This window comes from Channa argus, chromosome 21, assembly GCF_033026475.1.
Source record: "Channa argus isolate prfri chromosome 21, Channa argus male v1.0, whole genome shotgun sequence".
NCBI classification, from domain to species: Eukaryota; Metazoa; Chordata; class Actinopteri; order Anabantiformes; family Channidae; genus Channa; species Channa argus.
In genome coordinates this window covers 1,417,070-1,430,538 of record NC_090217.1, presented here as the reverse complement: position 1 = coordinate 1,430,538, position 13,469 = coordinate 1,417,070, and the positions used below count along the sequence as shown (strand labels likewise).

Sequence of the window (13,469 nt, the reverse complement as noted above, 5' to 3'; positions counted from 1 at the left end):
TGGAGGAAAATGTAGAGAGGTGGAGGTCTGCTCTGGAAAACAGAGGAATGAAGCTTAGCCGCAGCAAGACAGAATTCATGTGTGTCAATGAGAGGGACCCAGGTGGAATGGTGAGGTTACAGGGAGCAGAGGTGAAGAAGATGCAGGACTTTAAGTACTTAGGGTCAACGGTTCAGAGCAAAGGTGAGTGTGGAAAAGAGGTGAAGAGGCGAGTGCAGGCAGGTTGGAACGGGTGGAGAAAAGTGTCAGGTGTGTTGTGTGATAAAAGAGTATCAGCGCGAATGAAAGGAAAGGTGTTCAAGACGGTGGTGAGACCAGCAATGTTGTTCGGCTTAGAGACAGTGGCACTGAAGAAAAGACAGGAGGCAGAGCTGGAGGTAGCAGAGCTTAAGATGTTGAGGTTCTCTTTGGGAGTGACGAGGATGGACAAGATCAGGAATGAGGACATCAGAGGGACAGCTCATGTTAGATTTTGTGGAGATAAAGTCAGAGAGGCCAGATTGAGGTGGTTTGGACATGTTCTGAGGAGAAACTGAATAAAGTAGTAGAAGGATGCTGAGGTTGGAGCTGCCAGGCAGGAGGTGTAGACGAAAACCAAAGAGGAGATTTATGGATGTAGTGAGAGAGGACAGTTGATCAAAAATACATTCTGCACAAACTTAAGCTAAAAATAAGCAGCCTAATGTAATTAAAAGGAAATTAAATAAGTCTTGCAGAATTTGTTTTTTTTTGCTGGAAAGTGAATGTTAAGAAATCTATTTTACAGCTCTGTAAAATCGTAAAGCTAACAAATGTACCTGCTAAGCAAGGAACAATAACCTGTAGAAGATGACATTTTCTATTGGGTATTAATATGTATCAAATGTTAATAGTAAAATGCAATAGTTACGCCAAAGCTCTAAATGTTAGTGTAATATGACTAATGTAGAAGGTTATTGGTGAGCTAATCATCAATGTTTCCTCTGTGACATTTAGCAAATTACTCCAGCAAAAGTGACAGATGTGTGGAAGTTGTTTTAATGAACATTTTATAATCCAATTTGTAGTGATCCAACAGCAATTTATAAAAACGTATACATTCTTAGGGCTGGCTAATACATATGACAGTCTTACAAAAGTAAATGAAATTGTATGAAAAAAAAATATTCAGTAAAACATGAGCAGTCATCACATTTTAAAATCAAATAATCCAGCAGTCAAGTTAAAGGGTAACCAAATATCAAATGCTCAAATTACAAACATAAACCTTTTTAAAATAAAAAAAAATGGCATTGTTCAGATATAGCAATAACACAGCAAATATTTTTACTAGAAACACGTGTACAACAAAAGTTAAGTCTATTACAGATTGTTTTTAAAAACAAAGTGTTACTATGTATTTAGATTAAGCAATTTATGATCATGAAACTCTCGATGGTTTGCCATAGTGTCCTTTTAGAAAGAAACTATTAAAAGCAGTGGTTATAGTGAGTTCAGTCTCAGCAGGTTAAACATACACAAATCAGGCATAACATTATGACCACCTGTACAATTTATGTGCATTAGAAGAGGAGGTGGTTCTAAGGTTTTGGCCACCGCATTCATCTTAAATAGGATGGCAAAAACCTTAGAACCACCTCCTCTTATAATGCACTACAACCTCAATAATAAACAGTAGAATTATCATCTAAACCTAAAAATATCATTGTAAAAGTAGAATCGTGCAGAGCTGCTGTATTGGATTGCACAGGTGGATAAAATGTTAGACCTGATTGGTGTAATTCCTTGCAGCCTCTTGACACAGGGGATATTAAAATATTACACATTTCTCTTCATTATCATATGTAAAAAAAAAAAAAAAAGTATTACATCAATATTTACATACAGCAATATGTGTCTTTCAATAAGTTTTTAAATAAACAGCTTATATGGAGCATTGAGTGAGAACATACAGTAATGAGGATACAAAAACAGATGGCTCTTTCTTTTGAGAATATTTGATAACTGGTGAGATGGTGCTAAGTAATATCAGATCTAAACACTTATGTAATAAGCTCAAACATCTATGACCTGAGATCAACCTCCTTTCCCCTGTTTTCCTGTTTTTTTAGGTTAGTTGAAATTTATCTCCAACACCCTTTAATATAAAAATGTAATTTCTTTAAGCTTGATCTTCCATGAAGCCTTGAATACTGTTAAAATACGGTTAGAAGTTTCCTCTCAATCAGATGGATGCCATTGTCTAACGTGCAGTGTAGATGAAATCTGAGAAGACAAATTAGATGTTATTGGGTTTGCTTCATTGTTTTATAATGGTGACAAGTGATGTTTGTTCAAATTGACATGCAATACATTTTATAGACTAAACCCTGACAAGCTGAATTACAATCTGTATGGGACGGTTGTGACTCATAGCAAATATCTTTGGATGCCAGGTTTATCTCAAACGCTGTAGCTGTAACAATACCTAAACACATGAACATGTGGTTCCTGATACTTATTAGCAATAATATACAATTGTGTCTTGTGCTCACCGCGACAATATTCAGGGTTGAAGTTTTCATAGATTGGGTACAGAGGATTTTCCTGCTCGCTGCGATGCTTCCTGGCTCTCAGGACATCCCGAACACATTGGTGAAGGAAGGCATACTGGCACTGCAACACACAAATAAAGATTAGGAAAAGGCTTTAAAACAGGTTTTATTTCTATGCTGGTGTTGGAGCTGCCATTTATCATGTGGACACAAACATGAGTTCCATTTTTTTAAACGTTCAACTAGAACATCAGATCAGGGTTTAAAGAGTGTTACTTAAGCTGTGTGGGCAGTGTACTGTACCTCAGTCTGGACCATGTGCTGGCGGTGCAGGCGGAGGTCGAACACACAGCCGTACAGGTCGACAATCCCTTTGGAGTCCAACTGCTGCAGAACCCGATCCAAGGCAATGAACGTCCCTGTACGGCCAACACCAGCACTGAACACACAAACAGAATCTATTAATAAAATGCAGATGCTAAAACTTGTACTTGATTACTTTAGAATACAGACAGTTTGGTGTCAAATGCATTTCATTATTTCAATTTTAAGTGGTGACATCTCAGAGCCCTAGGTGTACTTAGTGCATGGGTACCCAGCGTTTCCCCTAGAAAAAATGTCTTGCATGCTGGCAAGAGGATAATAGTTTTGCACACACACTAAACAAATTGGGGTATTTATTTTTTCATGTAGCACCTTCGAAGGGTCAAGTAAAATATTACCATGTATTTATTGCACACAAATAATTTCTCCCTGCTCTCACAGAGCTGGGTGGGGAGGGGACAATTAAATGCTGTTTAATTTCAGCAATGGACAAATCGTACGGCCTTTAGTAAGTCGACAACGTCTGGTTCTCATTCTTTCAGTGAAAAGGAGTCGAAAGCATGTAGGACAGGCAGTAAAATTTGGGCACATCACCAAGAATGTCTCCGTTTGTACCTACACATTATATTTAAAAAAAAATAATTTTCCTGTCTTGTATGCAGGGTGGGAGGTCTCATTGGCCAATGGAGGGGAAACCCTGGGTACCTTTTTAAAGTAGGTGTTATAAATGTGGTAATGCTCCAGTCCAGGCTCATTAAAATGACATTTTCTACTGCACCTCAGTGAGCCTACCTGCAGTGTACAACAGTCGCTCCAGTGCTGGGCGATCGATCCACGTAGTCCCGGACTGTCCTGACAAACTGGATCAGGGACTGTGTGCTCTCTGGGACTCCATGATCAGGCCACACTGTGTAGTGGAAGTGACGGATCACACGGGGGTAACTGCAGCTCCTCTCCTGTCAGAACACACAACATATTGATCACTTTTTAATTTTTTGTTTAACTTTATGCAAAATGTTATTTTAAAAACAACACTATATTAATTAATTAGTGAGACTAAGGTAGAGCAGGTACCAATGTGATCCTGAACTCTCTGATGGTCCACTCCGGCAGGACGGACTCTGACAGCATCTGAATGACCAGGTCACCATAGTACAGAGGCTCTCTGTCTGAAGGCCAGTACTGGTCACACTTCACCTGTAAACACAAAGTTTTGCTTATAACTATTTAATATTCTATATTTAACTTTTACAGTCAATCTGAAAATATAATTGTTATAGACTATACCAACATTCATTTCCATTGATTGTTCTACTAATTTTAGTTTTACTCTTTAGCCTATAAAACTGACTGCTGAGCAGGGCCAGTATCTCACACAGTCCAAGTGCAGTTGCTCAGTTAACTTACTATGTGGCAAATTAGGCTGGATGTGATTTTAGCGTTTAGCAAACCAGCTTTCTATGTCAGGGGACACCAACCTTTTTGAAACTGAGAGCTACTTCTTGGGTACCGATTAATGCGAAGGGCTACCAGTTTAATACGCACTTTTGAAATAACAAATTTGCTCAATTTATGTTATCTTTAATAATTCATTAAATTAATGGTATTCATCTATGTGTAGACTCTGATCATGTTAATGATTTCTCACAAAATAGAATGGCAAAAAACAATTAGATGCAGCTCATGGGTACGTGGGGCTATGGTGAGCTATTTTTAGAACAACTCCACGGGCTACTCATGTGGTTCTTGCGGGCGACCTGGTGCCCACGGGCACCATGGTAGTGACCCCTATTCTATGCTAACACATAGCATGAAAGTGAGGAAACCTGAAATTATCTCTTTGCTGGAGGTTTGTTCTTTAAAAGACTCACTTCATCATCAATGCTATTTGTTTTTGATCTGGTAATCTCACTCGCATTCTGATACATATTTACTCAGTCTCATATGTAAAGTGCTAGCAACACATTTGTTAAATTTTCCATTAGATTAAAGTTTGGTCCGGTGGGGGTTATTCTACTCATTCAGCCTAAGGAGACCATGAGTTTTTACAGCAAATTTATGGCCCCAAGCTGCTGAGATTTCACTCTGGAATATTCAACATCTCCAAAAAGAAATGTAAACTTTGAATGACTCACTCTGCCTTTCTCTACACATTGTGTCACCATCACAGTGTTGTAGACACCGTGCTCCCAAACCATCCGCCAGAAGTCATCTTTAGTGCCGGGTAGTGGTCCCTGGGTGGCAATGTATTCCCTGCGATAGTTATTACCCTGCACAGAGAAGACAGAGGTATTAGTAGAGTATGTTTAAATGTGTGTGTAGTTGTATATACTGATCAGCCATAACATTATGATGCATGTGGGAAGCAGATAGTGGCCCTGTGCATTCTGATCCAGGAAAAAAAGCTACTGTAGTTTAAATTGCTGAGAAAGGTAATGCCTGAAGAAGTACATTGCAGTTTGTTGCATATGACATATGACATAACAGCCATTGGGTCCACGCTTACCTGTGCCCATCTGCAAAATCGTCTCGCAAGGGGCACATGTGCATCAGAACTGAAATCGGGTTTTAGTAAAATGCGGTTGTTGCTTACTTGGAGAGAGATGGCATCATGATTTACTATGGGAAGAAGCCTGAGCTGCAGAGAGTGATGCTTTGGGCAGTGTTCTCCTGGGAAGCCTTGGGTGCTACCATGTCCTAAGGATGTTACTTTTACACATAACACCTACCTCGACATCTTTGCAAAAAGGGGGCCTACTTAATGTTTCGCAGGTGGTCATAGTGTTATGGCTGATCATTGTATGTGCAGATGTGTGTACATACAGGTATATAGCTGGCGTTGATGTAGTCTGAGCAGGGGTCGTCCTCCAGATATGGCAGCCTTACTCTGGTGGAATCATCTAGAAAGAAAAAAACTTTACTGAATCCACATCACTGTAAAAACTTAGTTACTTTACAGCAGAATAAACGAGTGCATGCAAGTATTGTACTGTTGTTTTCTACTTAACTTACCATGAATCAGATCATTGAAACAAAATGCACTAAAATTTGACTTATTCGAAATGCAGAAGTATGCAAATCAATTTACATAATTATTAGATTACGATGATTGCATTTTGTGTCCAGTTTACTTACTTAGAACAAATATTCTACTTTATAACAAATATTTGAATATTTGTTAAAACTTTCAGTGCATTTAAACATGAGGAGGTTCAGTTGACTCAAAGTGAAGGAGAAACAATGGTTAATTTTGCTGTAAGTGTAAATTCACTCCCCTGACAGTTCATTATGGACCTGCTGCTGTTAATGTACCTAGTTTTCTCTTTGAAAGAAAATTGGTTGACAATAACATTATTCAGCTGTAATATACAACTCAGCAGAAAGTCATACATAAACTTTAAACCTCTTTAAAAACAATGTTGGTAAATAAGTTTTTCATTAGTGATGCAGATATCATTTAGTTGAAATTGCAAAGTGACACAGGAAAAATAGATTCTTAAATCATTTTTGCCTACGTGAAAACAACTACTGAACAATACAAAACAAGTAAACTGGAGCCCTCAGGGTACGGGATTTTAAGGCTGATGATACGGATACGGACCTTCTGTTACTAAGTGTAACGGTAATAACTTGTTAGTGATTTTTATGGAATTATCGATTCTTTTGGAAGTAGAACAAGGTAAAGAAAATGGAAATAAATGAGGGAATAAAAAGTCACGTTGCATTACAGCAAATTATTACTACTACTACTGCTGCTGCTACTACTACTACTTGACAGCAGTGTTGAAAGCTATGCTATATGTATATAGATTTTTTGGGTGGGGCGGGGGGTCAAATTTAATTGCTGTAGGGACATGCTCTTGTTTGTTCAGAAGATTTCATTTACAGTAGTAACTCATTTTTATCACATCGAGCCTCAGGCCGGTACGTCACTGTCACCATGGGAACGGGTGATGTCTTGTTAATTAAAGCTCTTAACAGTGTCATTGTTTTCACGCTGCTTGTTTTTCCCCACACTGGTTGAACTCAATGGCAGGAGGCTTTTTCAATAACTTTTAGCTTATAAAAAAAAAAATTGCATTTATGTGCTTTTAAATTTTTTTATTTTAAAATAAAAGCTAAAATACATGTAACTTTTTCTCAGTTCTCTCTGTGCTTCTGGTGCAGCAAACAGGACATTAAAGCCATTCAATCCACCACACACACAGACTCATGCAGGAGTACTAACATGGCAGGATGTTGTTGTAGCGGTTCTTTCCTCGGTTTTCTGGTAGACGGGCGACGTCCATGGCCTGGTTGCGGCCCACATCTTTTAGATCCTGTACAAACACAGAAGCCAAATGATCTTCATGGTAAATGGGTGAATTTTCTTAGAGCTCTCATTGTGTAACTTATATTTCTGTAGATTTTAACACCATAGTGTTTGTTGCAGACTTTGCAGTTCCTTGGTAGTGGTTTCAAGAGTCCAGCAAGGCTGTATAATATGAAAGCTTAGTCTAGTTTGCACTCCCAGGTCATTTGTACCATTAGTTTATATAGCTGAGCTCCACTCACTTTAACTGTACAAAAGCTGCTGTGATCAGGTCCAGTAGAGTCAGCTGTCAGTTTTCTGCTGATATGAAAAAGAATATAAAACTGATTGCATTACCTCAAACTCCTCAGAAAGTAGGTAGTTGGAGTCAGCCTGCAGCTTGGTCAGATGGGACTCAAAGTTGCACACTTTGACAGGACTGAAGAGGAAACAGAAGTTACTCATAAAAACTGCCACATATTAATACATGTTCTAAGCTGCAGCAAAATAAGGGATCTTACCTGGTGACCCGACGATTACTACAACCAGAAGAAAGAGAAACAACTAGTTAAGACCATTGTGCTGTCATGGCAGTCACTTCGTTGTATAAAATGTTTGAAGACGGATGTCCAGTCATGGTGCTTCATCTAAAAAGTTTGTTTTCCACTTTCAACCCGACCATTAATGAGCTGTGGTGAATATATGAACATATGCACGGTACACATTTATTCACAGCTGCTGTAGACTGTGGTGGGGGAGTGATGAAGTCCCCAGACCAAGGTTTATTGGAAACTAATACTTCACACACTCACATATTGGACTGTGGAGGTACTAGAAACTAATCTCACTCTCTTTGTCATACTGAGGGAAACTAATTCCACACTTACCTCCTGACTCCCATATATATCCCTGAAGCTGGAATCTCTTTCCACATACTCATTCTCACCACCGGGTTCTCTTGCACAGCCCTACACACGCACACACACACACACACACACACAGCTATACATCAAACAAATTCTGTGGCCAACAAACTCCATAAAACATTGACACTATTTACTCTCATGACTCAATGTCTCAATAGGACTAATTAACTCAAAATAATTTAAGCGAGCCTTACATAAACTAAATCTAAAGCAAATCAACCAAACTTTTTTTTAGCACCTTGGAGCCAATTTCTTTGTAGGATGGACTGTGCCAGCACAATATTACAGTGAATGAAGTGGTAATTAAATTTGCCTCCATAATATGCAGTTGCAGTATTATTGCAATCAATTAGAGTTGCAGTGATAATTGACTAAACAATCATCAGAATCTGCAACTATTTTTGATTCTATGGTTAAATGTAAAAAATAAATTGCTGTTTTCAGCCTCTTGATGAATATGATTGTGTTTTTCTCTGTCACCTGGGAAGTTGAGATCCTGTTGTAAATATTTTTCACACTTTTCTGACTAAACCATTAAATAATGAACATAAATGTTAATTAAAAGGTTAATAATTCTGTGTTACTTCTAAGCAGGCCTTTGAAATTTAGTGATTATTTCACTTATTAAATTAGTTTGAGCAGAACCTGTTGTGGTCTGTTAAATTAAATAAGAAGTATTACGTGAGGCAGGTTGTAAAAGTGGAAAGTAATGTGTTTTTGTGCTCTCACACTTTGCGTAGCCTCTGTCTGTAGACCAGCAGAGAGATGACAGCCACCATCATCCCAATGAAAAACATCCCAGCACTCAGACCCTCCACGACGCCACCTAGAGGTTCTGATGAAAAACAAACATCAGGTAGGTCTACTACTAATACACTTGTATCCAAAACAGCAGAACTTAGCTCGCTGTTGTCCAAGTTAAAAATTTCAATCAATTTTTACCATGTTTAAAATACTGTAATTTCTTATTGAGTAGTTTTTTTAGGCAAGTACTTGCACTTTCACCTGAGTACTGAGTTTGTGTACTTCTACTACTTAGTCACTTGCTGAAGCTAAAACATTTTCTAGTTTTCATGTTGTGTGTTTGTTAGCTAATAAGAGCTCACTTTTGACAATGAAAAATGCATCTTTCACCTCCCAAAACAATAGTATTGTGGACCTATTGAAAATCCATATAGATATATCCATATATTTGTACTTCTGCAGCTTTATCCTGGTGGCAGTGAAAGGAGAGGGATTCATGTGTGGACAACAGTAAAGTGAAGCTGTAACAGAGACTTGTATATGGATCATAAGTCTGCAAAACTTGTTTGTTGTCCTGTTTTTGTTTCTCTGTAATAATTTGATCAGAATTTTCATTTAACAATTGGAAAATTAACAGGTTAGAGCTTCAGTTTTTGCCTTCCAGGGTTCCTCATAAGTGAAGTGAGAGGTGTGTGTGTTTTACTCACCTGGGTGTGTCCTGATTGGTGCAGACAGGTAAGTGTCGGAGAACAGCGGCTGAGGAAGCTCTCTGTTGTTTTCATCAAACAGCCTGGTGAAGGCTCGAACACTCAGCCTGAATATGCAGGCACACACAAACACACACACAGAGTCAACATCGTTTTCAGATTCAGAAAATGATGTTTTTGATGTGTGGGCCTGATGCTACCTGTAGGATGTTTTGGCTTTCAGTGGTCCGTCACAGAAGCTGCCATAGCTGTCACTCAGGTAGAGGTCGTCGTCATGGTAATGATCACAGGCTCCCCCAAGCCGGTCACCTCCTGCCCCCAGGTTCACCTCCACCACCTAATTAATACAATCGACCAATTTTACTTGATACTTTTGTTTTACATATCTCCTGCTCCTAAGTTCTATTTTATTATTGATTTACTCTGCTGATGATCTTCATCTCCCAAAGCCACATCTTCAAATGTCTCCTCCAGTAAAGTTTAATGGCTACAGAAATTACATTTATATTTCCCAAGTAAACAAGAAAATGTTCACTTTTCAAATTCAAAATTGTTAATTATTTTACTGCTTGTGTTTCTGCAGGTGTGGTCTGATGTAGTTTGTATGGTTTTAGTTATGTTGCTGCTGAATCAGAACATTAGAATATTATTGGTTTGCAATAAATAGCAAAATAATGACATATTTAAAGTTATGTAAACACGTTGACTCTGTATTTTTGGTCGGACCTGTCCAGCAGAGGCCTCAATGTCTTGTGGACAGCGACTGGGGAAGTACGCCGTCTGATACACTCGGACTGAGGCGTTGTTGATGTAGTCACGGTAGGAGGGCAAAGGGTGGTGCTGCTCAGGCTGCTGGAGATCATTGGCTGTTGAGAGACGACGAAAAAAACAACTGATTGTTCAGTTTGTGATAACAGCTGTTAACCTTATGTATAAAAGTATTAGCCTTAAAAGTAAAAGCATCTGAGCAAATTCTAAATATCTGAATTCTGCATATTTGTAGCATAATCAGTGACTTTGCCGAATACATTTTTATATCTGTGTGTGTGTTTTTACCATCAGACTCAGCCACGATCACAGTGAAGTATCTCACAGCTCCGTTGGCGTCGCTGAACCAGGAGCAGTTAAAGCGAAACAATATGGACGATGGAGTGACCTTTGACTTCTCACTGACACAGACGCTGGGTGGAGGGACTGGTGGACCTGAGGAGGAAACATGTATAGCAGATAGGTTTTATGCTTTTTTTTCCCCCCCCAGTCACTGCTGATCTTAAAAAAAAAAAAAAAAGAAAAAAAAAATATTTACAAATCCCATGGTTGTCAAATTTAACAAAAATACTAATTTACTTTATACAACTACAACATCACTTTTGATTTGTCTTTGATTTCTATTAAATGTCTTTACTGTGGGTTTGTTATTTAGGAACCTTGATAATGGGCCATGATTGTCTGAATACGTTGTTAAATTCTCTGTCCTTTCAGTAGTTGTCCAGCTGTTACCTCAGCAATGCAGCTGACTGGTGGTTTCAATCATTTTTGAGCAACAAAGCTAATCAACAAGCTAATTTAGTTTACAGGCTGACAGACTCTAAACGTGAAGAAAAACATACATTGTTGGTTTTAGTATGAGGATTGTTAAATCAAATACATTTTGAAATTTGCCAAAGTTATTTATTAATATTTTGTCAATATAGATAAAAAAATACAGATTTAATATAAGGTACGGGGATGCAAACCCTCAAACTAGTACAATAACAATGCACATTTAGCAGATACAAATCTTCTTTCATCATCTGATGAAGCAAAAATGGTCCATAAATGTAAATAAAAGGAATATAATGAGAAATTATTATTGGTGAAAAAGTTTGCATCCTCATAGATAAATAATTGAAAATAACTTTATTTCCGATAAGTTAGCTGAATGTGCATTAAATGTGTTTAAAAAAAATCTTTTGTTTTACGGTTTTCAAATGACGGGATGCAAACTTCTGCACCAAACCTGTCATGAAATAAAGTGCGTGTTTTATTTTTAAAATCATGTCATGTTTCTTTTCCGTTAAGCAAAGAGACAAATGAGACTAATCTCTCTCTATGTTTACCACTTTCTTGACTGTGGGCAACTATTTAAAAAACAAAACTGAGATTTTACGGAGTCGTCCTTTTCTGTGTCCAGTCCAGTTGTGTCAGGATGATTTATGATGCAACATGAGCAGAGGGAGAAGGTAGGAGAGATGTGATGTGAACTGAGTGGAACAAAAGCTGCAGAAGACTAAGAAGGAAGAAAAGATTCAGAGTGGGTTTGAGGTCACAGTGACAGAAGGGAAAAACAAGGAATGACAGATGATCAGGAGAGTGTGTCACTGAACAAAAGTTTCTTTGCCTTTTTGCAGGAGTTGGCACCAGTTGATAGTTGAGTTATAATACTGGTTATTTACTTGGTAGAGATATCAGTGCTAAATAAGGTAAAATATTAGATTTTTCTTTTTACCTTTGCAGTTATAATTAGTTATTTTTACTAATACATTTCAGACTGAACTGAATGTAGAACCTAAATGTTTTATTCAAGAAAGTAAGAAAATCTCAGCTCAGGTGTCTGTTATAACCAAAAAGTCCTACAGCCTAAATGACTATCATTTGTCCCTAACCTAGTCAAGCTACAGAAGCATTTGTGGAAAGTGTCCCCCCATGGCAGCAGGTTTCTGTTTAAAATGCTGTCTTTAGCACCAGATATTAAAATGGCCATAGTCAGAAAAAAATCACTGTGCAAACAGCAGTTTGGTAACAATTCTTTACAGCTGGGCAACAAACAATTGTAACAAGGATGTTATGTACAAGATGTCTAATCTGAACCAGAACTCTGGTCTCTTCCACCCTACAAACTGTCATGTTGACTGCAGCTGCAAAATGTCGCTGTAACGCGTCTCTGGTGCCTTCAGAGTTGGATTTTACAGGATGTTTGTCATTTAATTTTGTTAAAACATCTTATGACAGCTGCTGTAGTGGAGCCTGTGTCAATGTTGAAAGTAACATGAACATTCTCACTTCTTAGTGTGTTTAGTTACAGATGACATTTTGATTTGTTGACAGTAAAATATCTAAAAAAAACACTTATCCTTTAGTTTATGGTATTGCTATAGATACTTCTGTAAATAGTTTGAAACCATCTCTCAGGTGGCCAGTCCTATTTAAACTCCAACTCCACTACATCACCTGAGGGGGTGTGTGTGTGTGTGTGTGTGTGTGTGTGTGTGTGTGTGTGTGTACACTCACGATCTATCATGGTAACACTGCTGTGTGATGTTGGTGGACTCATCTGTCCGGCCGACGACACCCGAACTGTCACAGAGTATTTCCTGAACGCCTCCAGGTGGTCCAGCCTTACTGTAGTGATGCCTCCCGCCAGCTTCAGCACAGAGATCAGCTCCCCGTTGTCATGGCGACGACACTCAACCTCATATGAGTCAAAGTCAGCGACGGGGGGTGACCAGGAGCATGAGAGGGAGGAGGATGAAACGGGAAGGCAGTGGATGGACTTCAGAGCCAATGGGCCTAAAAAGAGGAGGGGGATAAGAGGAAATGAAATGAAGAAACAATGAGGGGAAAAACAGAGGTATCAAAAAAAGTGAAAGGGAGGAAGATAAAGGTTGAGAGCAGAGGAAGAAGGGAACAAGGGGAGGTAACAATATAAGAACAAAGCAAAGATATATATATTTTTTTTTAATGTAGATTAGCAGAAAAGTAAGGAGGCATTTCAGTTTGTTTTTCTGTTAAATGTCTGTTGATTTGCTCTGACTGAATGATAAAACTTCTCTTTTAGAGATTATAACAGAAGGCAAAATGTTAGAACACAATTTTCAATTCCTGAGCGGCCTCAGCCGAAAGAATCTGGGTCAGTGTTTACATATTTATAAATGAAGCTCTGAGCCTGTTTTCCTATGTGGTGATCTGTTTTAGATCCCTGCAG

At 38.4% G+C, this 13,469-nt stretch overlaps 1 protein-coding gene across 4 annotated transcripts in view; it reads right to left on the bottom strand.

Moving 5' to 3' along the window:
- Nucleotides 1–998: 998 nt before the first annotated feature.
- The window catches only part of ptprb (protein tyrosine phosphatase receptor type b), a 29,873-nt gene continuing 17,402 nt past the window's right edge, over nt 999–13,469 (bottom strand). For 2 of the 4 annotated variants that reach the window (XM_067489649.1, XM_067489647.1), the window contains 17 exons: nt 12,776–13,054; nt 10,562–10,708; nt 10,232–10,371; nt 9,706–9,842; nt 9,506–9,612; nt 8,784–8,889; nt 8,016–8,096; nt 7,650–7,667; nt 7,486–7,567; nt 7,066–7,156; nt 5,661–5,737; nt 4,973–5,107; nt 3,912–4,034; nt 3,630–3,793; nt 2,817–2,952; nt 2,514–2,634; nt 999–2,244 (listed from right to left, as the gene is read on the bottom strand). In XM_067489649.1, coding sequence (XP_067345750.1) covers nt 2,222–2,244; nt 2,514–2,634; nt 2,817–2,952; nt 3,630–3,793; nt 3,912–4,034; nt 4,973–5,107; nt 5,661–5,737; nt 7,066–7,156; nt 7,486–7,567; nt 7,650–7,667; nt 8,016–8,096; nt 8,784–8,889; nt 9,506–9,612; nt 9,706–9,842; nt 10,232–10,371; nt 10,562–10,708; nt 12,776–13,054 — 1,967 coding nt within the window. In that variant the 3' untranslated portion in view covers nt 999–2,221. Of the gene's footprint in view, nt 2,245–2,513; nt 2,635–2,816; nt 2,953–3,629; nt 3,794–3,911; nt 4,035–4,972; nt 5,108–5,660; nt 5,738–7,065; nt 7,157–7,485; nt 7,568–7,649; nt 7,668–7,704; nt 7,818–8,015; nt 8,097–8,783; nt 8,890–9,505; nt 9,613–9,705; nt 9,843–10,231; nt 10,372–10,561; nt 10,709–12,775; nt 13,055–13,469 lie in introns of those variants that run through there. The other 2 variants (XM_067489648.1, XM_067489650.1) reach the window with 2 other exon arrangements.